This window comes from Prionailurus viverrinus, chromosome B1, assembly GCF_022837055.1.
Source record: "Prionailurus viverrinus isolate Anna chromosome B1, UM_Priviv_1.0, whole genome shotgun sequence".
NCBI lineage: Eukaryota > Metazoa > Chordata > Mammalia > Carnivora > Felidae > Prionailurus > Prionailurus viverrinus.
The window spans coordinates 166,221,949-166,249,930 of NC_062564.1; the positions used below are offsets into that span (position 1 = coordinate 166,221,949).

Sequence of the window (27,982 nt, forward strand, 5' to 3'; positions counted from 1 at the left end):
ACCTTGCTTAGCATTATACTCTCTTGCTCCATCCGGGTCATTGCAAAAGGCAAGATTTCATGCTTTTTATGGCTGAATGATATTCCATATTCCAAGATATCCATATTCCAAGATAAATACCATATCTTCTTTATCCATTCATCAATCAGTGAACACTTGGACTGCTTCCACAACTTGGCTATTGCAAATAATGCTGTTATAAACATCAGGGTGAATGCATCCCTTTGAATTAGTGTTTTTTATTCTTTGGATAAATACTCAGTAGTGCTATTACTGGAACTTAGGATAGTTCTATTTTTACCATTTTGAGGAACCCCCATATTGCTTTCCACAATGGTTGCATCAGTTTGCATTCCCACCAACAGTGCAAGAGTGTCCCTTTTTCTCCATATCCTCACTAACTCGTTTCTTGTGTTTTTGATTTTAGCCATTCTGACAGGTGTAAGGTGATACCTCGTTGTAGTTTTTAAAAAAATTTTTTAATGTTTATTCATTTTTTGAGAGGCAGAGTGTGAGTGGCGGAGGGCCAGAGAGAGAGAGGGAGACACAGAATCCAAAGCAGGCTCCAGGCTCCGAACTGACAGCACAGAGCCCAACGCGGGGCTCAAACTCACAAACCGTGAGATCATGACCTGAGCCAAAGTCAGACGTTTAACCGACTGAGCCACGCTGGCACCCCTGTAGTTTTTTAAAAATTAATTAATTAATTAATTTTTAAATTTACATCCAAGTTAGTTAGCATATAGTGCAACAGTGATTTCAAGAATAGATTCCTTAATGCTTCTTACGCATTTAGCCCATCCCCCCTCCCACAACCCCTCCAGCCACCCTCTATTTGTTCTCCATATTTAATGTTTTGTCTTATGTTTTGTCCTTCTCCCTATTTTTATATTATTTTTGTTCCCTTCCCTTATGTTCATCTGTTTTGTATCTTAAATTCCTCATATGATTGAAGTCATATGATATTTGTCTTTCTCTAATTTCGCTCACATTGAAACCCTCTAGTCCCATCCACGTAGTTGCAAATGGCAAGATTTCATTCTTTTTTATTGCCGAGTAATACTCCATTGTGTGTGTGTGTGTGTGTGTGTGTGTGTGTGTGTGTGTGTATACTACATCTTCTTTATCCATTCATCTATCAATGGATATTTGGGCTCTTTCCATACTTTGGCTATGGTCGATAGTGCTGCTATAAACATGGGGGTGCATGTGCCTCTTCAAAACAGCACACCTGTATCCATTGAATATATACCTAGTAGTTCAATTGCTGGGTCGTAGGGAAGTTCTGTTTTAAGTTTTTGAGGAATCACCATACTGTTTTCCAGAGTGGCTGCACCAGTTTGCATTCCCATCAACAACGCAAAAGAGATCCTCTTTCTCCACATCCTCGCCAACACCTGTTGTTGCCTGAGTTGTTAATATTTTCCATTCTGACTGGTGTGAGGTGGTATCACTTTGTGGTTTTGATTTGTATTCCCCTGATGATGAGTGATGTTGAGCATTTTTTATGTGTCGGTTGGCCATCTGGATGTCTTTGGAGAAGTGTCTATTCATGTCTTTTGCCCATTTCTTCACTGGATTATTTGTTTTGGGGGGGTTGAGTTTAATAAGTTCTTTATAGATTTTGGATACTAACCCTTTATCTGATATGTCATCTCCCATTCCATCAGTTGCCTTTTAGTTTTGCTGATTGTTTCCTTTGCTGTGTAGAAGCTTTTTATTTTGATGAGGTCCCAATAATTCATTTTTGCTTTTTTTTCCCTTGCCTCTGGAGACGTATTAAGAAGTTGCTGTGGGCGAGTCAAAGAAGTTTTTGCCTGCTTTCTCCTCTAGGATTTTGATGGCTTCCTGTCTTACGTTTAGGTCTTTCATCCATTTTGAGTTTATTTTTGTATATGGTGTAAGAAAGTGGTCCAGGTTAATTTTTCTGCATGTCGCTGTCCAGTTTTCCCAGCACCACTTGCTGAAGAGACTAGACTGTCTTTATTCCATTGGATATTCTTCCCTGCTTTGTCAAAGATTAGTTGACCGTAGGTTTTTGGGTAAATTTCTGGGTTCTCTATTCTGTTCCATTGATCTGAGTGTCTGTTCTTGTGCCAGTATCATACTGTCTTGATGATTACAGCTTTCTAGTATAGCTTAAAGTCTGGGATTGTGATGCCTCCTGCTTTGGTTTTCTTTTTCAAGATTGCTTTGGCTATTCAGGATCTTTTCTGAGTCCATACAAATTTTAGGATTGTTTGTTCTAGCTCTGTGCAGAATGCTGGTGTCATTTTGATAGGGATTGCATTGAATATGTAGATTGCTTTGGGTAGTATCGACATTTTAACAATATTTGTTCTTCCAATCAGGAGAATGGAATCTTTTTCCATTTTTTTGTGTCTTCTTCAACTTCTTTCATAAGCTGTCTATAATTTTCAGTATACAGGTTTTTTGCCTCTTTGCTTATGTTTATTCCTAGGTATTTTATGGTTTTTGGTGCAATTGTAAATGGAATCGATTCAGTGATTTCTCTTTCTGTTGCTTCATTATTGGTGTATAGGAATGGTACTGATTTCTGTGCACTGATTTCATATCCTGTGACTTTGCTGAACTCATGGATCAGTTCTAGCAGTTTTTTGGTGGAATCTTTTGGGTTTTCTATATAGAGTATCATGTTATCTGCGAAGAGTGAAAGTTTGACTTCCTCCTGGCTGACTTGGATGCCTTTTATTCCTTTGTGTTGTCTTATTGCTGAGGCTAAGACTCCAATACTATGTTGAATAACAGTGGTGATAGTAGACATTCTTGTCGTATTCCTGACCATAAGAGGAAAGCTCTCAGTGTTTCCCCATTGATGATGATATTAGCAGTGGGTCTTTCATATATGGCTTTTATGATCTTGAAGTTTGAGCCTACCATCTCTACTTTCTTGAGGGTTTTTATCAAGAAAGTATGCTGTATTTTGTCAAATTCTTTCTCTGCATCTATTGAGAGGATCATGTGTTTCTTGTCCTTTCTTTTATTGACATAAGAAAAGTTAACACCTATTCTTTTGAGGCTATTCCAAAAAAATAGAAATGGAAGGAAAACTTCCAAACTATTCTGTGAAGCGAGCATTACCTTGATTCCAAAACCAGACAAAAACCCCACTAAAAAGGAAAACTACAGACCAATTTCCCTGGTGAACATGGATGCAAAAATCCTCAACAAGATACTAGCCAACCAGATCCAACAATACATTAAAAGAATTATTCACCACAACCAAGTGGGATTTATACCTGGGATGCAGGGCTGGTTCAATATCCTCACTGTAGTTTTGATTTGTGTTTTCCTGATGATGAAGGATGTTGAACATCTTTTCATGTGTCTGTTGGCCATCTGGATGTGTTCTTTGGAAAAATGTCTGTTCATGTCTTCTGCCTATTTTTCAATTGGGTTATTTGTGTTGTGGGTGTTGAGTTGTATCAGTTCTTTATATATTTTGGATACTAACCCTTTATTGGATTTGTCGTTTGCAAATATCTTCTCCCATTCCATAGGCGGTTTTTTAGTTTTGTTGATTGTTTCCTTCGCTGTGCAGAAGCTTTTTATTTTGATGTGGCTCTAATAGTTCATTTTTATTTTTGCTTTTATTTCCTTTCCCTCAAGAGACATATCTAGAAAAATGTTGCTGTGGCCAATGTCAGAAACATTACTGCCTGGGCATGTACATGCTGACTAGTTTTCCCAGCACCATTTGTTGAAGAGACTTTTTCCCATTGGATATTCTTTCCTGTTTTGTTGAAGATTTATTGACCATATAATTGTGGGTTTATTTCTGCGTTTTCTATTCTGTTCTATTGATAAATGTGTCTGTTTTTGTGCCAGGACCATACTGTTTTGATCACTACAGCTTTGAAATATAACTTGAAGTCTGAAATTGTGAAACTTTCAGGTTTGTTTTTCTTTTTCAAAATTGCATTGGTTATTCAAGGTCTTTTGTGGTTCCATATAAATTTTAGGATTGTTTGTTCTGGTTTTGTGAAAAATGCTGTTGGTATTTTGATAGAGATTGCATTAAATCTGTAGACTGCTGTAGGTGGTATGGACATTTTAATAATATTTGTTCTTTCAATCCAAGATCGTGGAACATCTTTCCATTTCTTTGTGTCATCTTCAATTTCTTTCATCAATGTTTTATAGTTTTCAGAGTATAGGTCTTTCACCTCTCTGGTTAAGTTTATTCCTGGTATCTTACAATTTTCGGTGCAGTTGTAAATTGGATTGTGAATTTCTCTTTCTGCTTCAAAGAAGTTTACAACAGAGTGCAACTGCTATGGAAGACCTTTGTTATTTCACTGCTGTTCAGTAAATCAGATTGCCCCTCACATTTTAGAATTGACAAGAGATCAACAATGTCATTACCACTCACACGACATAACAAAAGGACATTCTCAGTGGCCTATTTCAAAACGGGCAAATCAGGGGACTGGAAATGGCCCAGTGGTGATTCTTTAGTTGTCATGGGAAAGAGGGAGGCAGGCACCTCCTCTGGAGTTTCACCAAGGCCACAGTCTCTTCTGCTTCCTGACCACGAATTGTCCAAATGAGGCGGGCAGCAGTGGAAGAATTCCTACCTTCATACGAGAGGCCCAGGTTTGATTTCCCAAGCCAAAAAAAAAAAAAGTGTTTGGGAAGGCAGCTTGGTGTGGGTCTTGGGACACAGAATGTGCAACCTGAAAGTTTTGGGTTGGGTCCTATCTCTGCCTGTAAGAACAAAGTGACCTGGAGAAGTTTCTCTAGAAAGTTTTCTCATAAGATGGGGCTGATTCTAATATTCAGGGTGTTTGATGATTACCCACGTCCATGTATGTGAAAGCCCTTTCACCTATCTGTGTGTGATGTCCAACTCACTCAATGAATTGTACCTTTAGCATCAGTATCTATTGGTTGGTGCTTGTTGTGTTCCAGTATCTCTTCCAAGTGCTTTTTAATAACTCATTTAATCCTCACAATCAACGCTTGGGGCACTATCATTGTTTTTGCTATTTTACAAATCAAGACGACAAGGGAGCAGAGAGGTTAAGTAATTGACCCCATATCACCCAGCATGAAGGTGACAGAGTGAGGATATGAACTCAGGAAGTCCAGCTTCAGGGTCTAAGTGCTCAACCGCTACACTCTCCTGGTAACAGTGATGAGTGTGTATACATTTCTCCCTGTTCCCAACACCATTCGGAGACCCACCCCAAATTAGTGCCTCTTCATCCCTTGGTAATTGCTAAAGGAGAAGAAGGGAGGTGTTCTTTGAAAGAGAATTGAAGCCCAAGCACAGGCACAGGCATGTTCATATCATGTCGCCTGGTAGGAACTAGGTCCTAGGAGTTCAACACTGTGGGTATCTTAAATGCATACCAGATACTCTATAATACATCCCCAGGGAGCATACAGAACAAAACAAATAATCAAAAGCTACTTTTCCCCCAGGTCTGGAGCAAGATTATTTACCAGAACCTCTCGTTATCTTCCTCAATTACATCCATAGCATACATTGGAAGCTGTTAGACCCTTCTGTTAAGGTCTAGAAATAAATCATGGGGATCAATACTGAAGCCAAACATAAACTTTGGCCTAACGCCCAATATTATGAAAAGGAAGAGGACCAAAAAAGAGCAAATTATGCCTTTTTGCTGTATAATCCCTTGTATTTGAATTGCTTCTTTCTCCTCTCTTGCTTTCCACCTGACACTTGTTTATTTGCCTCATGACGCTTAACTCAAAATCCACATCTTGGGAAGGCACTTTTGTTCTTCTCCAGCTGGCAGTAATCGCTCACTCCTTTGAAGACTCCTTCGTCATGGTCCTTAGTCCTGGCTTTCAAGTAGAGTTATGCTTGGTACCCAAGCAGACTTGTGACCTCTCTGGGACAAAAAAAATCATGCCTTCTTCGTCTGCATATACCCTAGCACAGAATCTTGCAGAGTAGATGTTGAATAGTTATTTGGCTAAATTCCTGATCTGAAAGTACAGAGATGCTGATCTGTACACGTCTCATTTTTTTTAGAAATGCTAGTTACATTTGATTTTATTGGCAGCATCTTTCAGTATACCGAATTCCCAAGTTACCGCGTACCCCTTTCCATTCTCTTCTCTGCAGAGGCTTCTTTTTTAGAGGCAACGTAGGCACGTCCAACTTTAATAACACTCTGGCATAATAAACAGCTTATCCTAAATAAGTCAGCATTTTACTCTTGCCTTTACCTAAGGGGAGATAAAACAATTGTGGAATTTGATAAAATTTTTCTAGTAAATTTTGCTTTAAAAAACTCCATGAGGCTTCCAGGCAGAACGGTTTATTCAGCCTCTTGCAAGGTCTATCCTTACTATTCAGGCTTACGGCATTGCTAAGTTAGGAACGTAAGGATCGCCATTGCCACAAAAGCCCACAGCACAGTCAAAACTCTATTTCCAATAGCAGTAGTGGTTGCTGACACTTCTGAGAAGTAGTTATGGAGCTGGAGTCATGGTGTCAGGACGCCTGCGTCTAACGCTAACTCTGCCAACGCACACGTTACACACCTATGCTTCAGGCTCATTGCCTCCAACACGCATATTATAATTATTGTCAACTCATAGGGGTTTCATGAGGATTAAATGAGCTAATCCGAGGGCAAGGGTTTAGAGGAGGCATCAATAAACATAATTATTGTTTTTCTCCAACATGACCCGAGCGGGAAGACCATCTAGGTAATTCTAAGTCTGAAATTTTTACAGGGCAAGGATTATTGGTAAACTCCCACTATGAATTTCCACACTTACTTCCTTATTTTACAAGGTATCCATCCCTCTCTTTTGAGGCAGTGTGGAATGCACTTAATCTCTGATCTTTTCAGATGTAACAAATAGTAACATTTATAAAGTCATAGTGTCTTAATTACATGTGGGCAGAAGAACTGCAACACCTGAAGTTAGATGTCAAGAACGAAAATCCCCACGCACGTGAAAGAGAATACAAGCTATCCACAAAATACCTTGCCGGAAATAATTCTTATGTGGTGTTTTCCATTCAAGCATACTAATTGGAACGGTCCTAAAAACTATTAAGAAATCAAGCAAGTTGTCAGTGTCTTTTACTGAATGCACACATTAATGGAGCATGAATCTTGAAAATAGGGTTATTCTGGAGTATTTTTCTAGTAATGCTTTGTGGAGAAAATCACATCTTTGAATGTCCCATTTGGGTACTTTCCACATTTATAAAATGACTCAAAGTTAAAGAATGAGATCAAACTAGCAGAATATTAGTTCTGATACACCCATTTAAAAAGAAATTATGACCTATTTGAATTTAGCACAGGAAATAACTGAGAAATCTTCTGATTTCTTGGGGGAAAAAAAAGAATGTAGTCCTTTCCCAAGGCACCTCCGTTTTTTTCAAGATCAGAGTGGAAGTGCAAGTTCCACTTGCGTAGGTCGAAAGCACGCTCCCTCCACCAGTTGGCAATGAAAGCTTTGTTAGAACTTTCCAAGAAGTTGGTTAAGCTGGGTTTGGCTTTATTGCACCCTCAGGATAACACAGACGCCATGAGGGTTCCGAAATACCAGTGACTAATGTGCACTGCTATTCATTACAGGGTGACAGCGGCGGGCCACTTGTTTGTGAGCGGCCTGGAGGACGGTGGACATTATTTGGTTTAACCTCATGGGGCTCCGTGTGCTTTTCCAAAGTCCTGGGGCCTGGGGTTTATAGCAATGTGTCCTACTTCGTCGAGTGGATTGAAAGACAAATATACATCCATACCTTCCTCCTAAACTAATCCCAAAGATGATCAGAGACTTTTGCCAGCTACATTCAAAGAAAATGGCCTTTTTGACTGTGGAGTGCTTCCCGCAGACAGCTGAATGGAAGCACTTTCCGTGGACCGGGATGCTCGGCAGTGCACTGCAAATTTTCATGTTTGTTTTGGTCTAATTTTATTCAGTTTTTTTTTCAACTTTAGTTTTCTCTTATTTCAAGTTTAATGAAGTCTTAAAAAAAAAAAAAAAAAAAAAGAAAAGCAGATTTTGTTCTCTTGCCAGGCCTAACCTTGACCTTAGCACAAAATTTATCAGCCCTGGAATATGACAGGTGCTAGGGGAGCAGGTTATGGAAAATTCTCTTTCAGTCACAAAGAGGACCTTGAGATCCAGGATGATTAATCTTTGCCGGTTTTTGTTTCTTGAGCACAGTGGCAAATTGCAATATTAATGCTGGAGACTTGCTTTTGATTTATTAAAAAGCCAGGATAATTTACAAGCTTAAATGATTTACTGTTACTCTTCTCAAGTTTGCATAATTCTGAGAACCTATGACGGACAGATATAAAAGACAAGTAGCATCCACTGCGGTAGCTGAAATGGAAGGACATTTTGAACACAAAGTTCTTCAGACATCAACATTAGCACTCCCATAGAGGACTGCACGCTCTGAACTCAAATCAAGGATGTTGCTTTATAGAAAAGTCTCCACAAAAGCTTCTCCAGAGCTGGGGTTTGTTCATTGTGTATCGGCTGACTGAGATTTTAACAACTAGAAGCATATTCGTGGAAAACATTTTGTTTTGCCTGTGTGACAATGAATGGAGATTAAAGCTTGCCAAAGGAGAACTCGCTTTAGACTGGAGAGATTCAATTTTGGAAGAGGAAAATTAAATTGCACCCGACCTCCAATTCCATATTTTCCAATTGTCCTGTGTTCACCCATAACAATAGAGTCGCAGAACCGCATCTCAAAGCACGGTGAAAGTTTGCCTGGAGTACCACATTTTGTCCTTGAAACATGTTTCCTATCTGGTGTTGTTGCCATTTCCTCCTGTTGATGATTAAAACAAAATTTTTTTTACTGCTTTTAAGCACTAGGCCACTTTATGCACATCAATCTCTCCCCACTAAAAAGCTCCAAAATATAGATTTTCACACGGAAGTAATTTAGTTAGGCGTTCATTTTGCAACATCCAAATGCCTTTTGAGCAAGTAGGGTTCCCTACTAACCTTCACCAGCAAGCAACCCGGACTGCCTCAGCAGACACTACCTGCTATTTTATACATGTATTTTTCTACTCTTTTCTATGTGCCCACATATTTCAGTTTCAAAAAGTTGTCTTGACACGTTCCGTGTTATTCCTCTCCTAGTCTCTAGTTTGTGTGAACCTACTCAGAATGTGAAATCCAGCAACGGAATTGCAGTCACAATTGTATGAAAGTTTAAGAACATTATGTCAGTTTTGTTATAGTTGTAGGTGCATACTTAATGTAATAACTTTTAGCCTTGCTCAACTTCTGTTCAGTCAAGTGTACCTGTTGTACTTATTTTAAATAACCTGCAATACAAATAAAGTGGTACAATCCTTTTTTTTTTTTTTTATTTTTTTATTGGACATAGAACATGGATGGAAAGTCCCAGGAAACTGTGTCTCCCACCATAATTGTTGGCCCCAGCCGCCTACCAACCTGAATTTACCTGTCTTGGACTCCCTCTCACAGGAACGTGCTCTTTTATTTTAGGTAACGGATGGCTTTTTGAAGTGAAAGGTTGCTAATAGTCTCAGGTTACTTAAGTGTCCAAAGAAAACTTTGATCCTGGTAAGAGTCCAAGGATCTTTCATGTCTACAGAGTACATTTTGGGAGCCTGGAATAATTCTTTTATAAATCTTTTGGGATAAAATTATACCTCAAAATACACATTATTAACCATTTTTTTCTGGCTATAAAGAACAATGATCCCTCAAATTTGGGAAAATATATTGAACACCAAAATGCAGTAACTTTGTGTAAAGGTTACTCACTTGTAAATGAGGCCTGTTAAGGGCTTGATATGGATCCCAAATCTTTTTTTGCCTGAGGGCTAGCTGTGTGACAGAATCCTGAATTTTTCAGAATCTAAAAGATACAATACAGTTTAGCACCCAGTTATACATTTTTGTAGCAAAACACCTGAATAATTATACTGAATAAATAGTTTTACATCTGTCTGGTACATTTAATTTGTGCCTAACTTATGAAAAAACCCTCACGTTTCAGACCTCTTGGGATTTTAGAATTGTGGATAAGAGATTGCGGACACATAACATGAACACTCGAGTTTCTTCTACTCTTACGTACGGATACTTGACATCTGGAAACTTAACTTTTTTTCTTAGTCTTCTTGGCTTATTCTTTTCTCTTTACATTCTAACCCTTTATTTATATTCAGAGAATGAATGCCAGCTGCTATGACATTACTGATTTTTCCATATAAGAAAAGGTCACTACAATATTCTGGTAAAAGGTGTGCTTTAAGAGCTTCCTTCTAAGCTCAGGTAACAATTACTATTAGGTTCAGTGGTATCTACAGGAATGATGACAGTTTTTTGTACAAATTATTTATTAAACAATTTTAAAAAAATCATTAAGAAAGCAGAAAGCAACCTCTAATATCCATGTGGGATTTTGAAAGTTCTAGAAATCAGTCTGTATAAAAGACTATTTGTAGTAGCATCAGACAGTTATAAAAAAAAAAAAATGTCAGACCAGGAAAGTAGGTATCAGGAAAATATCAAGCCCTGAGAATAACAGATTAATAGTCATAAGACCTTGATACAGACAGAGAATATTAGCATGGAGATTTCAGGAAGGAGATTCTGGGTGACTAGTGGCTGACAATGTTCAGATGAATAGATACTGAATTTTAAAAAGAACTCAACAAGAATAGATGATCTTATAATACCTGGGCTTACTTGGTAAACTACACTTTGTTCCAACTAAAGCCAGCATACATGATTTGCAACAGCAAGTAACTTGCTATGGACATTCCTGTCCTAAAATATATTTAAAAAATGAAGTTTTCTAAGAACCTCATGAAATCCTTCTGAGAACCACCTGTATCAGTCCCAATTCACAGTAAATCACTTTTAAAAGTTGTAACACCAGAGAATTTGTAGGATTCTGTAAGGACCATGAACCCTCAAATGGTCTCTGAAAGACTGTTTTGAAATTGATTGTCTCATTTTGATCAGGCTTTCGATTGTAAGTTTTAGAATACAAGAAATTGCCAAATAGGCTAGAGACTCAGCTGATTCTGTCTGCCCCTACCTATGGTCTGTGTCCCAACTGACAACAGCTGCATAGAGGCAGACCTCATAAAAGGTTGTCTTTTGACTGAAAGCTGAGAGAGAAACACATTCCTACGGAACCCTGGCATCCCTCTGCCCTTTCCCAATGAAGACTCCCCCTCAAGAGAACACTGACATGAGCAGAAAGATATGCCTAACATCTGCAGGCGACCAAAGGCATCTTCCTGCATGAAATAAGCTACTAATAATCACTAACTCCATTTCAAATAGTATAGCTATTACCCTATTTTAGGTACACTGTCATTAGAAGGTTCTTTGAATTTTGTTTCTGGAAGTGAACCATTTATATGTAACATTTTTTTCTCTTTGGAGTTCTAACTGATCTGAAAACTACTTTTTCTTCATTTAAAACAATTCAGATTGGAGTCTGCTCATTGAAAACACTTCCCTGGAATCGGAGATCTCCCAATTAAATAAATACATCTCAAAGGAATCCCTTAAGAATGTCTGCACTTGTAAGACAATAAAAGAGCTTTTACAAAGTCCAAAAAGTTTCATAAAAGCATTTGATTCTGAATTAAGTATTTCACTTCCCTAAACTCTGTTCAGGTCACACTCCAAGTCCTTTTACAAATGTATCTACAAACATATGATAAAGGTCATCACATTGGCTTTTCCAAGCACAGTAGAATGAATGTTCATGTCCCTTAGGGAAAAATCCATTTCATTCTTGATAGAGGTGCCTCTTCAAGGTCCCTCTTCCAAATCTGAGGGAATACTTGCAACTCCAAGGAGGCTACAATGCTTTTTTTTTTTTTAACCCTTTGGGGGCCCAGCCATCCCTGAGGCCTTGGTTTCACAGTAGTCTGAGTCCAAAGCAGTTTCATGGACAGAGAAGTCTCCCTGGTCAACAGGACGAGAAGGTGCTGACATCATTGCAAAGCTGTCAGCAGGGCCAGACTTAGCTCTTTTCTCTGACTTGGAGTCTGAGTGTTCAGCATTCTTGGGTGTCACTTGGCCCATCTTTCCAGCCTCTGCCCACTTCTTGAGAGCTTTAGTCCTCTCCTCTGGAGTCAGTCTGTCAAAGTGCTTCGCCCTTAGAACTGGAGATGGAAATAGGGATCCCTGAAGAACTCGGTATACAAACCTAGGTTACAAAAAAGCACCACAGAGTTACATTCACCTCAAATGTAGCACAGGGACACAAAAAATAGTCACCAATTAGAAAAAGTAAAAGGGTCTGGTGGCCATTTGTCTTCCTGAGGTAAAAGGAAAAGATAAGCAAACTATAAAATGGAGGCACTAACAATATTAAATAAGTTGATATTTGTAAAAGCACTTGGAAAACAGTGAGTGCCCTAAAAGTGCTTGTCAAATCAATAAAAAAATAAAATCTTAGCAGGAGAGGTGCCGACACTGCTAGATCATAGGCTGTTAGATAAGTTAATACATGGAAAGCAGACAGAGTGTTGGCACATAGTAAGCATTCAAAAAATGCTAGCTCTTACTTAGTTTCCCGTGAGTACTATGACACATTGCTACAAACTTGTCCCTTTCAGTCCAAGCTGGCAGTGTTTATGCTGGTACAGGAGTCTCATAAACCTTGTGGGTCTCCAATATATATGTCATGCAGAGTTACGCCATTAATTGAGGGTCCTCCACAGATCTTTCCTATATAACCCCATCTCCTTTCCTGGTGGCTGTCAAGATGGCTGAAGGGATCCAGAAGTCACAGACCTGATCTCTTCAGCACCAGCAAAAGGTTGTCCGGCCACAGTTCCCCTTTTCTCTAGAGCATATTCCCCAAAGCCAATCTCTTAATTGTAACAACTTTTAAAATCTGGATAGGCTGAGAATTTTCTAAATCTAGCTTCTCTGGGTTTAACAGGCCTTCCCTCAGTCTATTTTCTCTCATATTTTACTCAAAGCAGCATGCAGAAACCAGGCCAAATCTTCGACACTAAATATCCAAGTTCATAGTTCAGCAATTCTCTTTTCTACATAACAGAACACACTTTGGGTACGTTTTCTGCCACTACATTGCAAAGATCCCCTTCCCTCAAACTTCCAATACCATGTTCCTCATTTCTTTCTAACTCCTCACCAGTGCCTTTAACACCCACATTTCTAGGAACATTCTGTTTAAGACCGTCTATGTATTTTCTAAGATGATATGGTTTTTTCAACCCGTGCTTCTCACTTGCTTCTGAATCTCCACCAGCAGGAACTTTAATGTCCCTGATTATCTACAGTCTGTTTAAAGAAGTCTAGCATTTTTCTATCAGGTACCTCTAAATTCTTCCAGTCTCTGCCCATTCTCCAGTTTCCAAGCCACCTTCACATGTTTAGGTATTTGTGATAGCAACACCCATCTTCCCCATATCAAAGTCTGTTAGTTTCCTAGGGCCGTTGTAACCAATTACCATCAACTTGATGGCTTAGAACGACCAAACTTTCTTCCCACAGTTCTGAAGGCCAAGAGTTTTTGTTTTTGTTTTAAGTTTATTTATTTTGAAAGAGAGAGCACAACTGGGGAGGGCAGAGACAGAGGGAGAGAGAATCCCAAGTAGGCTTCGTGCTGTCAGCACTGAGCCTGACTCAGGGCTCAAACTCATGAACCATGAGATCCTGACCTGAGCCAAAATCAAAAGTTGGATGCTTAACCTACTGAGCTACCCATGTACCCGCTGGAGGCCAAAAATTCTGGCATTGGTTCACTGAACCAAAATCTAGGTGGAGGAAAGGCCATGCAACTTATAAAGGTTCTAGAGGGGAATCCAGTCCTTGTCTCTTCCAGCTTCTGATAAGTGCTGGCATTCCTTAGCCTGTAGCCAAGGAATCTCTGCCACTCTGGCTGGAGTGCTTTCTCATAACTGCTTGTGTCAAATTGTCCTCTGCCTCTCTCTCATAAGGATACTTACGACTGCATTTAGGGCCCACCCAGATAATACGGGATAATCTCCCCATTTAGGGCCCACCCAGATGATACAGGATAATCTCCCCATCTCAGTATCCTTAATCACATCTGCATAAGCAAAAAACTCAACATTCACAGGTTCCAGGGATTAGGGCATGGGTATATTTTAGGGGTCACTTTTTTCAGCCTACCACGACAATGTCAGATAGAATTGTACTCTTAGTGGTACAATTGGGAGGATTTTTCTTTTCGGGCTATAACTTTTTAGGAATTGTGTCCTCGTAAATTCTACAAGCTCATCTTGTTAGTTTTTATTCTATTTATTTATTTTTTCATTTTAGTTTTGTTTTGTTTCTTCTTTTATTTATTTTTTTATATGAAATTTATTGTCAAATTGGTTTCCATACAACACCCAGTGCTCATCCCAACAGGTGCCTTCCTCAATGGCCATCACCCACTTTCCCCTCCCCCGCGCCCCCCATCGACCCTCAGTTTATTCTCAGCATTTTAGAGTATCTTACGGTTTGCCTCCTTCCCTCTTTGTAATTTCCCCCCCCTTCCCCTCCCCCATAGTTCTCTGTTAAGTTTCTCAGGATCTACATATAAGTGAAAACATACGGTATCTTTCTCTGCCTGACTTATTTCACTTAGCACAACACTCTCCAGTTCCATCCATGTTGCTACAAATGGCCATTCTTTCTCTCTCTCATTCTTTCTCATTGCCAAAGAGTATTCCACTGTATATATAAACCACATCTTCTTTATGGACAGTTGATGGACATTTAGGCTCTTTCCATAATTTGGCTATTGTTGAAAGTGCTGCTATAAACACTGGGGTACAAGCGCCCCTCTGCATCAGCACTCCTGTATCCCTTGGGTAAATTCCTAGCAGTGCTATTGCTGGGTTATAGGGTAGATCTATTTATAATTTTTTGAGGAACCACCACACTGTTTTCCAGAGTGGCTGTACCAGTTTGCGTTCCCACCAACAGTGCACCTGGCGCCAGTCAGAGTGGCTAAAATGAACAGATCAGGAGATTATAGATGCTGGAGAGGATGTGAAGAAACGGGAACCCTCTTGCACTGTTGGTGGGAATCACCTTGTTAGTTTTTGATCTGAAAGCTGGTAATCACAGTGAGTAGCATGGAAGCATCTCAGTTGAGCAGTAATACTGTCAAGTACACAATCGTAAACACCATAGAAGGACTCAAGAGGGCTTTTCTTACGCATTTCTAGAAGGAATGCCCATCAGTAACAGAGTTTGTGCTCATGCTGTCTTACATTGGTGTTACAAACTTGGGGTGGCCAACTTTCTTCCGCCGGGCCAGATAGTAATATTTCAGGCTTTGCAAGCCAGACGGTCTCTGTTGGAACTACTGGACTCTGCTACCGTAGTGCGAAATCAGCCATAGATAACTCATAAATAAGTATGTCTATGTTCCAACGAAACTTTATTTACTTTTAAAACCAGGCAGCGGGTCAGATTTGGCCTGGGAGTCAGTTTGTCAGCTCTCTTAAAGAATCATCTGAAATCACCATTTGACTCTCACACCATGTTTACAAAGGTAGAACAACTATTTGGCAAAGTGTTTCCAGCTAAACAGATAAATTTTATAAAAATATAAAGAGAAAGAGCTATAGATTAAAAACCCACGTATACTTCTTAGCCAGTTCCATCCTGTACATTATTAGAAATTCCATTTAAACTAAAATGGGAAAGGTAACTAACTCAGATTAAGTTTTCAGCAGTTATAGGCTGTAGAAAGACCAATGCTGTCCCTCAGTATGCATTCTCCCCTTTTTCCTTTTAAAAACACTCAGATTTTAGTCACTCAGAGTCCAGATACTTAAGTTCTAGTTAAGGGGATATGAGCAACTTCTGGGTCACTTCTGCATAAAAAAAAAAAAAAAAAAAAAAAGGAAGAAGAAGAAAGCTGCTCGCACTCCATTTTCTCTCTTTCTCCCTCCTGCAGGCAGGGAGGTGAATGGGCTGAGGGTGAGTCACCTTCAATCATGCAGATAAGGGCAACACCCGTGGGGGTTGGCAGAACAAAAGGACAGAGGAAAGGATCCTCATATAACCTTGTGGGTGAAGCTGCCCCATCTTTGGGGACTGTCAACCAGTCAGAATTTTCCACGAGAGAGACCTATCCCTTCCAGTTCGCTTAAACCATATTTGTTCTCTGGTAAAGGAGCTAACACACCAATGTTTTAACTAGTACACAGGCTGACCTCTCCACTAGTAAACAGGACGGTCTGCCATCCATTCTCAGCAGTTGCCTGAAGAATTCTCAGCCTGTGATCTCACTTACTCTCTTGATGATAAGACACCATACCTTGGCAGAAGGGCGACGCAGGTTGCGAGGACACAAACCAAGTAGAACACTGGATCCAGCATGTGCTCCTGCATGATCCAGTGGGGGTTGGATGGCGGGTTGCAAGTCACACACATGGCTCCAAACGCCAAGGCAAAGAGAAAATAAGACAAGACACTACCAACGATGACCAGCATGTGGATCCAGGTCTGCAAGACATGAAAAGCAGGGGAAATGAACACTCTCTCACTGACAGGGTTTTGCACCCCGATGCACTCTGTTCTGCTGAAGAGACAACATGTCTGAGCAATGAATAAGCGTCACAAACCTTAGAGAACAAAACACAAAATACCAAAGAGATGAGAGCATCTTTTGTGAACAGTTCATATCACTGTTGAAATTCTGTAAAGCTAAGTCAAATGCCAACAGGTTGATTCTGATGACTATTTTATATTGTCCACGCACCATAAGGTGTCGCATTCTCTCTCTCTCTTTTTAATACAGTCACTAATTGGTCTGTTTCTTCATTAAGTTATACTTCAGTCCTCAAACTTTACCCATTCACAGGGCTGGCAGACATTACTGTTCCTCACCAATATTCGAATTTCTTCCCATCATAAGCACGTGGAAGGATTGCATTTCCTCATCCCCTTGAAATTAAGTATGGCCATATATCCTGCTTTGACCAATGAAATGTGAATGGAAGAGAGATGCAAAATGTCCAGGTTAGAGGCATGGAAGAGCTGGTGTGCAATTTCCCATGCGGTCTCCTTTCCTTCCATGTTGATCAAGAAGATCCCCCTCTTGGGGACAATTCCAGATGGTAAAGCTACAAGACATAGCCAGGGCACTCAGCCCCCCACTCAGAGAACAAGTACTCTAGAGCTATCTGGAACCTCAGCTGACTTTATATGAACAAGAAACAAATCTTTTTCTTCACACTGTAACCTAGCCACCTTTGTATCTGTGGATAGCTTGGAATTTTTCTTAATATATATATATATATTTTTTTTTAAGTTTATTTATTTATTTTGAGAGAGAGAGTGAGAGTGGGGTAGAGGCAGAGACAGAGGGAGACAGAGAATCCCAAGCAGGCTCCACCTCATCAGCACAGAGCCGACGCAGGGCTCAAACTCATGAACTGAGCCGAGGTCGGAGGCTTAACCCACTGAACCATCCAGGTGCCCCTCTTAGTATTTCCCTTAAACTGGCTTACTATTTAAGTAACTTCATTTCGAAAAACAAGTAGATGACTTCCTTAAATGCAATGTCGCCATTACGTATTATCATAACTGCCGAGTCTACAGTCTGACCTTTGTTACAAAGGGAAATTGCCACGGTGGGGTATTCAGTGTTATTTAGTGCAGTAGATACTACCACCTAAGATCATAGTGTATACCATGGTGGAAAAGGTTATGCTTTTGCGGGGAAGCACTGCCTTCAGTAATATTTTCTAAGGCTATAATTTTCTCCTTTTCTCTCTTAATTCTGCAAAGTATTTCCCCAAGGTAGACATCTTCACACGCATCGCAAAGACTGCTCATTTTGTGTAAAATGTACAAACTGCTCAGAAAGTGTTGGCTACATCCTGATGGTCATCATGCCTCTGAGGCAATGATTTGTTATCTTTTGTCTTTCTTTCTCAGATGTCTTTCCTTCCCACTGAACGCTACTGCCTGAATTTTTTTCCCTAAGGATGTGCGTTTGGCAAGTGAGACAGCAACTTGATGGTTGGCACATTTACAGAAGTTGATACAGTTAGAGTCAAGAGACACTGGGTGAAAACAGGGAGGTGGGGGGTGACAATGAGATGAGGGTGCTTCACACCCTCCCAATGGCTGACTCTTACTGACAAGGGACTCTCCAAGGCTGTGAGCTCTAGCGTCCCCTGGCATGAGAAAAAAGTTTAATGATGCGTCCTATAAAGGACACTATTTGCTATATGAATAGCAAACACTGTTTTTCTTGGCGCCTGGCTTTCACTTTCTTCCTTCTCAGCCCGACATTGTGCACAGTCTTGGCACGATATCCCTCCTCTAGCCAAAGTCTAGGACTGAAGCTAAGGAAACAGAATTCTGTCACCAGGGACTAAACTTGGAGCACAGTGAGGCAAGAGCAGAAAGAAAATGACTATAGCCAATTCAGAGCAGAGCAATCTTGTCCGTTAGTTTGTTTCCTGGATGTCTGGAGCCACTCTCGTTTCTCAGGATGGTTTGGTTTGATTTTATCATCGTTCTTCAGTATATTTTTAATAACTTTTCTATTTGCTCAGGTTGCTGTTCATAACCAGTGAACTCAAACGGACACACTTGATCCATTAGATCCTTTGAAACGCTAATAAATGCTAGAACCTATGACAATCCCTTGGGTAGTAACTAAGAGTGCCTACAAAATTGTTTAAAAATGAAATCAAATAGATACTAAAACAATGCCAAATATTTTAGTTCTAGAATTCCCTTTAGTCTCCCTACCTGGTATTTTCAGATATTAACCTTTTACTATACTTTGGGCTTGTACAGTTTGATTATAGAAGGTTGTAAGCAAAGGAAGTGATGCCAGAAATATTCAGCTCTACTTTAGAATTTATTATAAATAATTTTACAATATAACTGCACATAACATTTCAACTATAACCTCATTCAGCTATTCCTGTGTGAAATGCATTCACTACCAGGGTGGTAAAAACACTCTAAATACTGGTTAGTGATTTAATTATTTGTTTATCCATTCAAATATTTTTAAGCACCTACGATATGCCAGTCTTGTCCTAGATTCTGGTATACAGTGGTCAACAAAATAAATATGAACTCTGTCCTCACAGAGATTATAGTTTAAGGCAGAAGGTAAACATGAATCAGACAATCACGTAACTGCTGAATAGTAAGAAATTATTATTAGGGTCATGGATAAAAGCAAACGGATGGCATGAGACAATGGATGGTTAGGGAAGGGCCCCTGGGGAAAGCAGCATTTTTGCTGAGACCCAAAATAATATTTGAGCTGGGAAAAGTGTGGGGAACCAAGGGAATAAGAATACTCCCCTCAGGAGGTATGGTGAATGCTAAGGACCCAATAAGGTAAGGAGCTCACTGTATCGGAGCCACTGAAAAGGGACAGTGTGTTTCCAGTGGAAATGTGATTGGAGAGAAAAGGAGAGGTATCACTGCATGAAGTCTTGTAGGCCATCTTAGGGCTTTTCAATTTTATTCCAAGTACAGTAGGAAATCACTGAGGGGTTTTACCCAAAGGACAGCAACAAGACATGGTTTGTGTTCCAAAAGGATGATTCTGGTTGTTTTGCAGAGGACGGCTAGAGGAGTCAAGAGTAGAGGTTGGTGGGAAGACTAAGGAGGCTGTACAATAGTCCAGGAAGAGATGATAGTGGCTTAGACTATAGCAAAGATGATGCCAACGGAAATGAGGAACTGGCATCAATAATCACAGAGGCAGTTTATTCTTCAGAGTTGGGTAAAATGTTCACCTGCAAAGGAAGGTTTATAACCAAGCTCTCATGATCTGAATCATACACATTAGCTTTGCTGCAGAGAGCTACAGTACAATCATTTTGATGAAGAGACCTAACTTTATCATTAAGTCAGCAAATAAGATAAAAAAGACCTAGATTTAAATGAACAGTAAAAATTCTGGAGGAAAGATAATATGTTCCTGTATCATGAGAAATTTTGTTATGATAAAATCATCACTTACTAAAGTCAGTATACCAGGATTATGGCACAACCCCTCTTTTTAGTTGAGTTGCAAGACATCAGCAATATCTAATAATGTTGGCCATCTTGAAGAGTATTGGCCATCAATTATTTCTCCAGCCGGATTCAAGCCTCCATGAACCATCCATCATGGCTACCACCAAGGGGACCAGGTAGGTATCTCCCACTTTCCCTGGCTATATATTGAGCTCAACATAATGGCACTCAACAGTCAACAAGAGTAGCCATGAATCACCCCTCTTATTGGGAATCATTACTCTTGTTAACATGTGTCTTCTAGGCATGAAGGGTTTAAGTAGGGTCACTGCTAATAGAAGACACTTCCCCAAGCACAGTTTCAGCCCAATTCAGAGGCAGGAAAACCACTCACCAAACTGTTGCTTTCAATCACCAGGTGGAGGATAATGATGAACAGAGCAGCTGTGTTCAGGGGGTTTCCAAATGCAAAGATGTCAATGTCTGAGCCCTGGTAGGTCTACAAAAAGGACAACAGGCGGTGATGCAGGAGAGTTGTCACATTCAGTGGTGTGAATACCATTCCTTTATTGTATAGCTCAACTGTGAATGGGTCCCTTCTTCAACAACGGGTCATTTAGGATAAACTCGAACATTTCCAGAAGAGAGAGACTGACTCTTAGCTAGGCCGTCTAATCTCTGAACTTTTCAGTTGGAATGCCTCTTTATCCTGAGTCATAATTCATCCTCCCAGAACCTTGTACTTACTCTCCCAGCTCTTTGAAGTATAGAAATATAGGAAATATGTCCCATTGAACAGAGCTGCAAGCCTCTGAGGCAGCTATTAAGGCTATCTTGAGTATATATCTCTGCTAAGTAAATATCCCCTCCTCTCCTACGTATATGTCCTCAAGTCCTTAAAGTATTCTTTGAATGACACTATTTTCTGACATTTCACAATTTCTGGCATTTCATAATTGTTCTCCTCTGCTTTACACTTCAGATTGCCTTATCTGTATTCCCTTGAAATGCCGTAAACCTGGAATATTCTAGCTGGGCAAATTCAAGTCATTTTATTTAAATAAATAACTAAAGAATAGAAGTTGTTAACTTAGAGACTATAACCTTTCTCATTCTTAACACTGTGTGTTTTGTTAACACCAATCTATGATCAAACTAGTGTTTTCTTCTGGGTAGGGCTGTGTATGGGTGGGCAGTTACATCATGTTTTGTGCTTGGTGCTGGCAAAATTTTAAAGTTCATTTTTACACGTTCTTTCCTTAGTCACATTTCTTCTATTCCTCACCTGTGAAACAGGTTTTTTAGTTTTGAAGAGACTATGAATAAGAACTTAAATTTAATACTATGAATATCATCAGCCCAGCACTAATAATAAATCTCATATTCTGACTTTGCCTTTCTGATTTTGACTCATCTCATTATATGCCTGGACTCTCAATTTTATTCAGGTCATTTGCAAAACTGATCAAGCAGTACAGGGCTAAAAAGGAGACACAAGAGGAGTCAACTAGGTACTTATCTCCAAACTTAATCCATTATCTAACATTTTCGGGGGGACATTATAATTTAGTCAGCTAATAATCAACTTGATTATATGAGCAATCTACCCTAATATATCCATCCTGTGTGTTTATACTGGCAACAAAGAAGCCTCGTTGATTCATTAATAGCATATTCTTTGAGTGAACGGGGACTCACATAATAAGGCACAAAGAAGCAGACCAGGCTTTGATAAAAGGCATCCAACAAGGTGATCCAGAAGGTAAGGGGTAAGTATGCCTGAAAAGGAAACAGATATTGTGGAGGGATCAAGATTAAAATGGGTCAAAGCAAAGTCAAGGAACAACACAAGCCAATACTTACTTTTGCTTCTCTAAGAAGACTATATTCCCTTCATGGGAATTTGTAAACAGTGGTGAACAAATAAGGTGTGACAGTTGAATAAATTCCTAGGTGAAAAAAATCCATAAAGGAACTCTGTTCCGCTCATGTCACTCATATCTTTTGATCAACCTTGGGCAAGCCCCACAGTGGGCTCCGTGCTTAGCACAGAGTCTGCTTAAGATTCTCTCCCTCTCCCGCTTGGGTGTGTGCACGCACTCTTTTTCTCCAACAAGAAACATCTCTCATCACCATTGGCGATAACTATATTTGTGTACCTAATGGGTCATTCAACAAAATGCAAACTACATACAGTGGGGCTTTGATTTTTTTTTTATTCAAGTGATTAAAACAGTACCTGGTACCTATCAAGTACTCAGTAAATATTTGCTGGATTAATAAACTATTCCTATATAGTTTTGCATGTGTTAAACTGCTTCTTACCAAAAGCTTATAACAAAAAAGTTCAAGCAGAGACACTAATCTCTACTTGAAAACACTTTTTCAAACAAGAGCCACCTCTGACTGAATGTTGATGTGTGTGCAGAACGATTCTGAGGCTGCATTCAGACCCAGGAGGAACAATAGAGTGCTATGGTCCATCGGTGATGTCTGCCATGGATAAAAATGGCAACACATGTATTATATCCCTGCCCTAGTCTTCTCTTTTCTTATCATGTTCTCATTCTCATTTCCTTCCAAATACGAAAAGGCTGAAATTTCCTTGAAAATAACCAATGTCTTCTAAATAACAAAGTTTTAGAAATACACAAATTCTCCATATACACTCTTTTATTCTTCAATAGACTACACTTAGAGTTTTAAAATCTATCCTTTTTTAAAAGGATCTCTTTGTCCTCCGGAAAATCAAAACAATGAGGATTTATTGTTTCTGATCTTATTACTATTATTGTTCCTTTTATTACACTGTCCTGTTCCTTTTTCTTGTGTGTCTTTTACTATTTCCTCCTTAAAAATGATAGGATATTTTACCAGCCTTTCATCATCCAAATGTCCATAAAATCTAAGCAGAAGCACAATCAAATGATAGAAGAGAATGCAGCAGAACCAAAGGGGCAACCAAAATGCCACTAGACAAGAGAAAACAATTTGGGGATAAGCTAAAATGTAACTTCATGCTTCTGGATGAATGGAAGTTGCTCAAAAATCCTAGCTCAAATAAGGTAAAAGCACAATTACTCCACAGCAGTTACGTGAGTAAGGGGACTTGGGAAGTAGAGAAGGGTAAAAGATGAATGAGAGGCTAAAGAGATGAACTCATCGGATCTCTTGGAAACCGAAAGGGAAAATGTGGACATGAAGTCCAAGCCAGAAAAGATGACTGTGTGGGTGATGAGAGATGGTTAACAGATGATTGTTTCTTGGAAGGGAAGCCTCTGCTACAGCCCTCCACATCATCTCCCTCAGGGGAAGATTCTGAAACCTCGGAGAGTATGTTTCATGATGCTGAAGGCAGGAACTGGCTCAAGCATAAAACAGAATTCATTTGAAGACCAAGTTCAAAGAAAGGACAACTCCTCTGGAAGGTAAACTCAATGAAATCAATGACCTTCTATCAATAGCCACATGCTGGGAATCCTCTTGCTATTACCATGTATTATAAAACTGGCCAACTCAATAGAACAATGTGTGCAAAGGATTGATAACAGGGTTCAACAATAGGAAACAATGACCTCAACTCTTCCAAGGGTAAGAACCAACCAAAGTCTGTACAAATGGGCTTTTAAAATGCCAGCTACAAAAATTTTGAACGTTCCCCCCTCAACTCTCTTTCCCCAATGGACTTGGAATTTCATTTAGGTAAGGGGTACAGGACAAGCTTCATTAATATCAACCATACATTCCTGCATCCTGGCCTTCAACTTTAAGTCAGACTGGATTCCTTTAGGAAAACCCTATTTAGCTCCTTGATCCAAATGGATTGGATGGTATTAAAGGATTATGAGGATTTCTTCTCCCCTGAAAGATGAACGTGTGACTTCTCTGTGTTGCCTACTGCAGGTAGCCTGTGGACATTAACTTACTCCCCAGCCTGGAAAGGAAGTTCAAGTCAGGATAAAGTTAGACTGAGGAAAATAAACATATTTTACATTTGAGATTTCCTCAAATTTCTGGTTAATTCTGGAGAGTAAAAATAACAATACTGAGAGCTTCATGTGGATGGAACTTTTTATCTTCCTCAATCCTCATACCATCTCTATAAAGAAACAGAAATGCAAGCAAGTTAAACAATTTACCACGGTCACACAGCACAGAACCAGAATTTAAACACTCAGAATTTAAACATAAACTCAGCATTATTTTTAACTGATCTGGGTCAGTGTCTTTAGAACAGTGGGTGAAGCACAACACAGAGATTTCTTATGGTGGGTCTGATTTTTGTCTGTCCAGTACTTCTATAGGACACCCTTCTTTCCAATCCTGTCCATGTGATTCAGCTCTGTCCTCACAAATGATAACTGTCCCAGCCTTGGTCAAGGAGAAAACGAAAAGGCATGAGACTCAAGCTAGGCCAGTGAGTCCTAACCTGGACATTTAGAGTTGCTTCAAGAGTAACAGTGTTCTGTCATCATTACCTGTGGATTTTGCAGCTATGCAAAAGTTTATTAAGCCAATAAACTTCCCTTTTTTATTAAGCCAGTTCGAGTTGGTTTCTGTCACTTGCAACTGAAAGAGTCTTGAGTAACAGAGTCTTCTTTCAAGACAGACTATCTGACTACACGGACCCCTCAGCTTTGTCCACTTACAGGTGTCTACAGGCTCCTGGCCGGCCTCAGTCCCTGTGATCCCAACAATGCACCTGTGAAAGCACTTTGGATTCTTGGCATTAAATAGCATGTGGAGGCAGGGGGTGACCCAAGGACTGAAGACAGCATCAGTGTTCTTTCTGCCACATAGCATAATGGTGGACAGGAAGGGCTAGAGATCCAGAGTTCACCTGTACCGCTCATGAACACTGTGACATGGCAGATTACTGAAGGGACCTTCTTGTGCCTGACCTTCCTCACCTACAGTGTGGATAAAGATAGCACTTACTTATAGGGTCATTTTGAGGTTAGATTTATGTATATTAAGGACTTAGTGCCTGGCATATAGGAGGCATTTACAAAAATGTTCATAAGTGCTACATTAATTACTATTAATTTTGTAGAAGAGAAATTAGAAAGAAAAGAGTTTTGGGGGGCCTGGGAGGCTTGGTTGGTTGAGCACCTGACTCTTGATCTAAGCTCAGGTCATGATCCCAGGGTAGTGGGATCGAGCCCCGCCACTGAGCTCCACGCTGACAGTGTGGAGCCTGCTTGGGATTCTCTCTCTCCCTCTCTCTCTGCCCCTCCCCAGTTTGTGCTCTCTCAAAATAAATAAATACACTTAAAAAAAAAAAAGATTCTCTCTCTCCCTCCGCCCCTCTTCCCTGCTCATGCACTCTCTCTCTCTCAAATAAAAAAGAAAAAAGAAAGAAAAGAGTTCTGAGACAGCTAGCCCAGTTAATCAGCAACCACAATATTCTGGGTGGGAGGCAATGAGGGCAGTGAGAGAAGACTGGAAAGTGGGGACATACATAAATGATCCATCGGTAGACTGACAGCACGAAGATCAAGTAAGTAGAGGCGGGGCATGGTTTTAAGTAGAGGGAGCCAGTCAGAACAAGCCACTATTTTGCATGACAGTAGAACATGAAGAATTTGATTTTGGCTTTGGAACCAGACTAAGAAGGAGTCACATCCTGGCTCTGCCATTTGTCCAGCTGCAAGATTTTTGAGGTTCTCCCTCAACATGTTTTGTGGAGATAAATGAGATGGAATGTTCAGTAGCTTGCACAAGAGATGGCACAGTGAGGTTTAGCAAATACTAGACATTATTTAAAAAAAAAATTTTTTTTAACATTTATTTATTTTTGAGAGACAGAGAGAGATAGAGCACAAGCAGGGGAGGAGCAGAGAGAGAGGGAGACACAGAATCCAAAGCAGGCTTCAGGCTGACAGCACAGAGCCCGACGTGGGGCTCGAACTCACGGACCACAAGATCATGACCTGAGTCAACGTCGGCCACTCAACCAACCGAGACACCAGTCGCCCCACAAATACTAGACATTATTAGCTGTGAGGTCTAAACACCAGATTTCTTCATAGAAGTACCTAAGGCTTTTCATAGTTTTACCTCTGTTCATCTCAGAAGCAAGTAACTTAATATCTTCCTGTTATCTCTGTTAACAGAGATCTTCTGAAACAACCATATAATCCAAATAGGTTTTTTTTAATGTTTATTTAAACATTAAATAACGTTTGAGAGAGAGAGAGAGAGAGAGAGAGAGAGAGAAAGCACACAGGCATGTGCACAATCGGGGGAGGGGCAGAGAGAGAGGGAGAGAGAATCCTAAGCAGGCTCCATGCTGTCAGCACAGAACCTTACGTGGGCCTGGATCCCACAAACCGTGAGATCATGACATGAGCCAAAATCAAGAGTTGGATGCTCAACCGGCTGAGCCACCCAGGCGCCCCCTAATTCAAATTGTTTTAAATAGTCCTGAATGTACCACAATATTTGAGCTGCGCTGACTGGAAAATGCCCTGGCTTTGACAATGGATGTGCGCTGGTCCAAGCATTTTTGCTTTAGCACCTACCTCTGATTTCTGACCACTCTTGTAAAGTTCGGGCAGTTGCATGAGGGTCTCTGCAGACACATCTTTCTCCAAAACACCATAAATGACAGGAGGAGCGGAAGTGAAAAGGAGGTTGAACAAGATCAAAACCCAGTAGTCAGTCATGGATGTTCCTGAAAATCCACAAAAGAACTGGTACCAGAAAAGGAGGTTCACATAGGCCTACGGACACAAAGAGCGACATTTGCATCTTAGAAACAGCAACGTGTGCCGTCACCGCACCAGCCACATGCTGCCATTTTCAGCTGTGTAATCTCCGCCTCTCCCTCGGTGTAGTTCCCTCACTTACAGAATGGAAGACCACAACTTACCTTGGCGTCCCTTTTAGGTAAATGTTTAAGTGAAACACATACACACGCACACGTACTTACATACACACATGAACACACACATGCCACTTACTGTGTGGTCCTAGCACTGTTCTAAGAGCTTTACAAATGATTTGCTCAAGCTTCCTAACAACTTGGGAATTATCGGTGTCCTATTTTACGGACGAGGAAACTGAGGCAGAGAGAGGCTGAGGAATCTGCACAGAGTTACCTGGCTGGTAAGCAGCAGAGCCAGTTTTCAAACTGAGGAATCTCTTCTACACGAAGAGACCCTAGCCCAGTGCCTGGTATGAAGCATGCACACAACAAATATTCATTCTCTTGCTTTCATGGTTTAAAATTATGTGTTTAGTGGTGCCAGCAGGGTAGCCAACCATCCCACTTAGTTTTGGACTGAGGAGTTTCCCAGGACAGGGACTCTCACTGCTAAAACTGACATAGCCCCTGGCAAATCAGGACAGGTCGTCACCCTAGAGGCGAGACACATACATCCTACGGTGTTTCCTCCAATATTTTTCTCAAATGAACTAAAGACCACTATGGCAAAAGTTCCACGCCCTCAAGCAAGGCAGGCCACAGGAAAGGGCACTGGACCGAGATTTAGGGGTCCTCTTCAAGGCCTGAGGACACTTCATATTGCTTTTTTCACTTTAAGCCATTTTCCCAACCCCTCTGAATTTTTGGTTTCCTCATCTGAAAAATGAGAATTATACCACCTCAAAGCTTGATATCAAGATCAACTCAGAAAGTGCCCATGACCTGTAGAGTGCCTTAAACATATTGAGATGTTATTGTTGGCATTCTAGACACACTAGAATACTTTAGGGTAGGGGCCACAATCCTTAGAATAATCCTTAAGTCTAGGGTCTATGCACATACACCACACCCTGCTCCTGAAAATGTATTAATTTGGTGCATGTGTTTTGGGGAGTGAATTCATAGTCTTCATCAGTATCTCAAAAGTTTTCTCAGATCCAAGAACCACAGTCTCAGAAACATACATTACTTGAATGGCTTCTGGTACTGGGCCTTTTTCTCTGTAGTTTACAAAGCATTCACTGTTTTGCTAGGTACAAAAGAGGTAGAGACAAATTGTGAGGT

General features: G+C 40.2%; 2 protein-coding genes across 7 annotated transcripts in view; one reads left to right on the forward strand and one right to left on the reverse strand.

Annotated features, from left to right (window-relative positions):
- CORIN (corin, serine peptidase) overlaps window positions 1-9,350 on the forward strand; it is a 259,284-nt gene extending 249,934 nt beyond the window's left edge. For all 3 annotated transcript variants that reach the window (XM_047857505.1, XM_047857498.1, XM_047857507.1), the window contains one exon: window positions 7,596-9,350. In XM_047857505.1, the coding sequence (XP_047713461.1) occupies window positions 7,596-7,778 (183 nt within the window). In that variant the 3' untranslated portion in view covers window positions 7,779-9,350. The remainder of the gene's footprint in view (window positions 1-7,595) is intronic.
- Window positions 9,351-9,360: 10 nt separating this feature from the next.
- The window catches only part of ATP10D (ATPase phospholipid transporting 10D (putative)), a 110,537-nt gene continuing 91,915 nt past the window's right edge, over window positions 9,361-27,982 (reverse strand). For all 4 annotated transcript variants that reach the window (XM_047857493.1, XM_047857494.1, XM_047857496.1 and 1 more), the window contains 5 exons: window positions 26,514-26,714; window positions 21,688-21,768; window positions 20,384-20,488; window positions 16,307-16,494; window positions 9,361-12,199 (listed from right to left, as the gene is read on the reverse strand). In XM_047857493.1, the coding sequence (XP_047713449.1) occupies window positions 11,869-12,199; window positions 16,307-16,494; window positions 20,384-20,488; window positions 21,688-21,768; window positions 26,514-26,714 (906 nt within the window). In that variant the 3' untranslated portion in view covers window positions 9,361-11,868. The remainder of the gene's footprint in view (window positions 12,200-16,306; window positions 16,495-20,383; window positions 20,489-21,687; window positions 21,769-26,513; window positions 26,715-27,982) is intronic.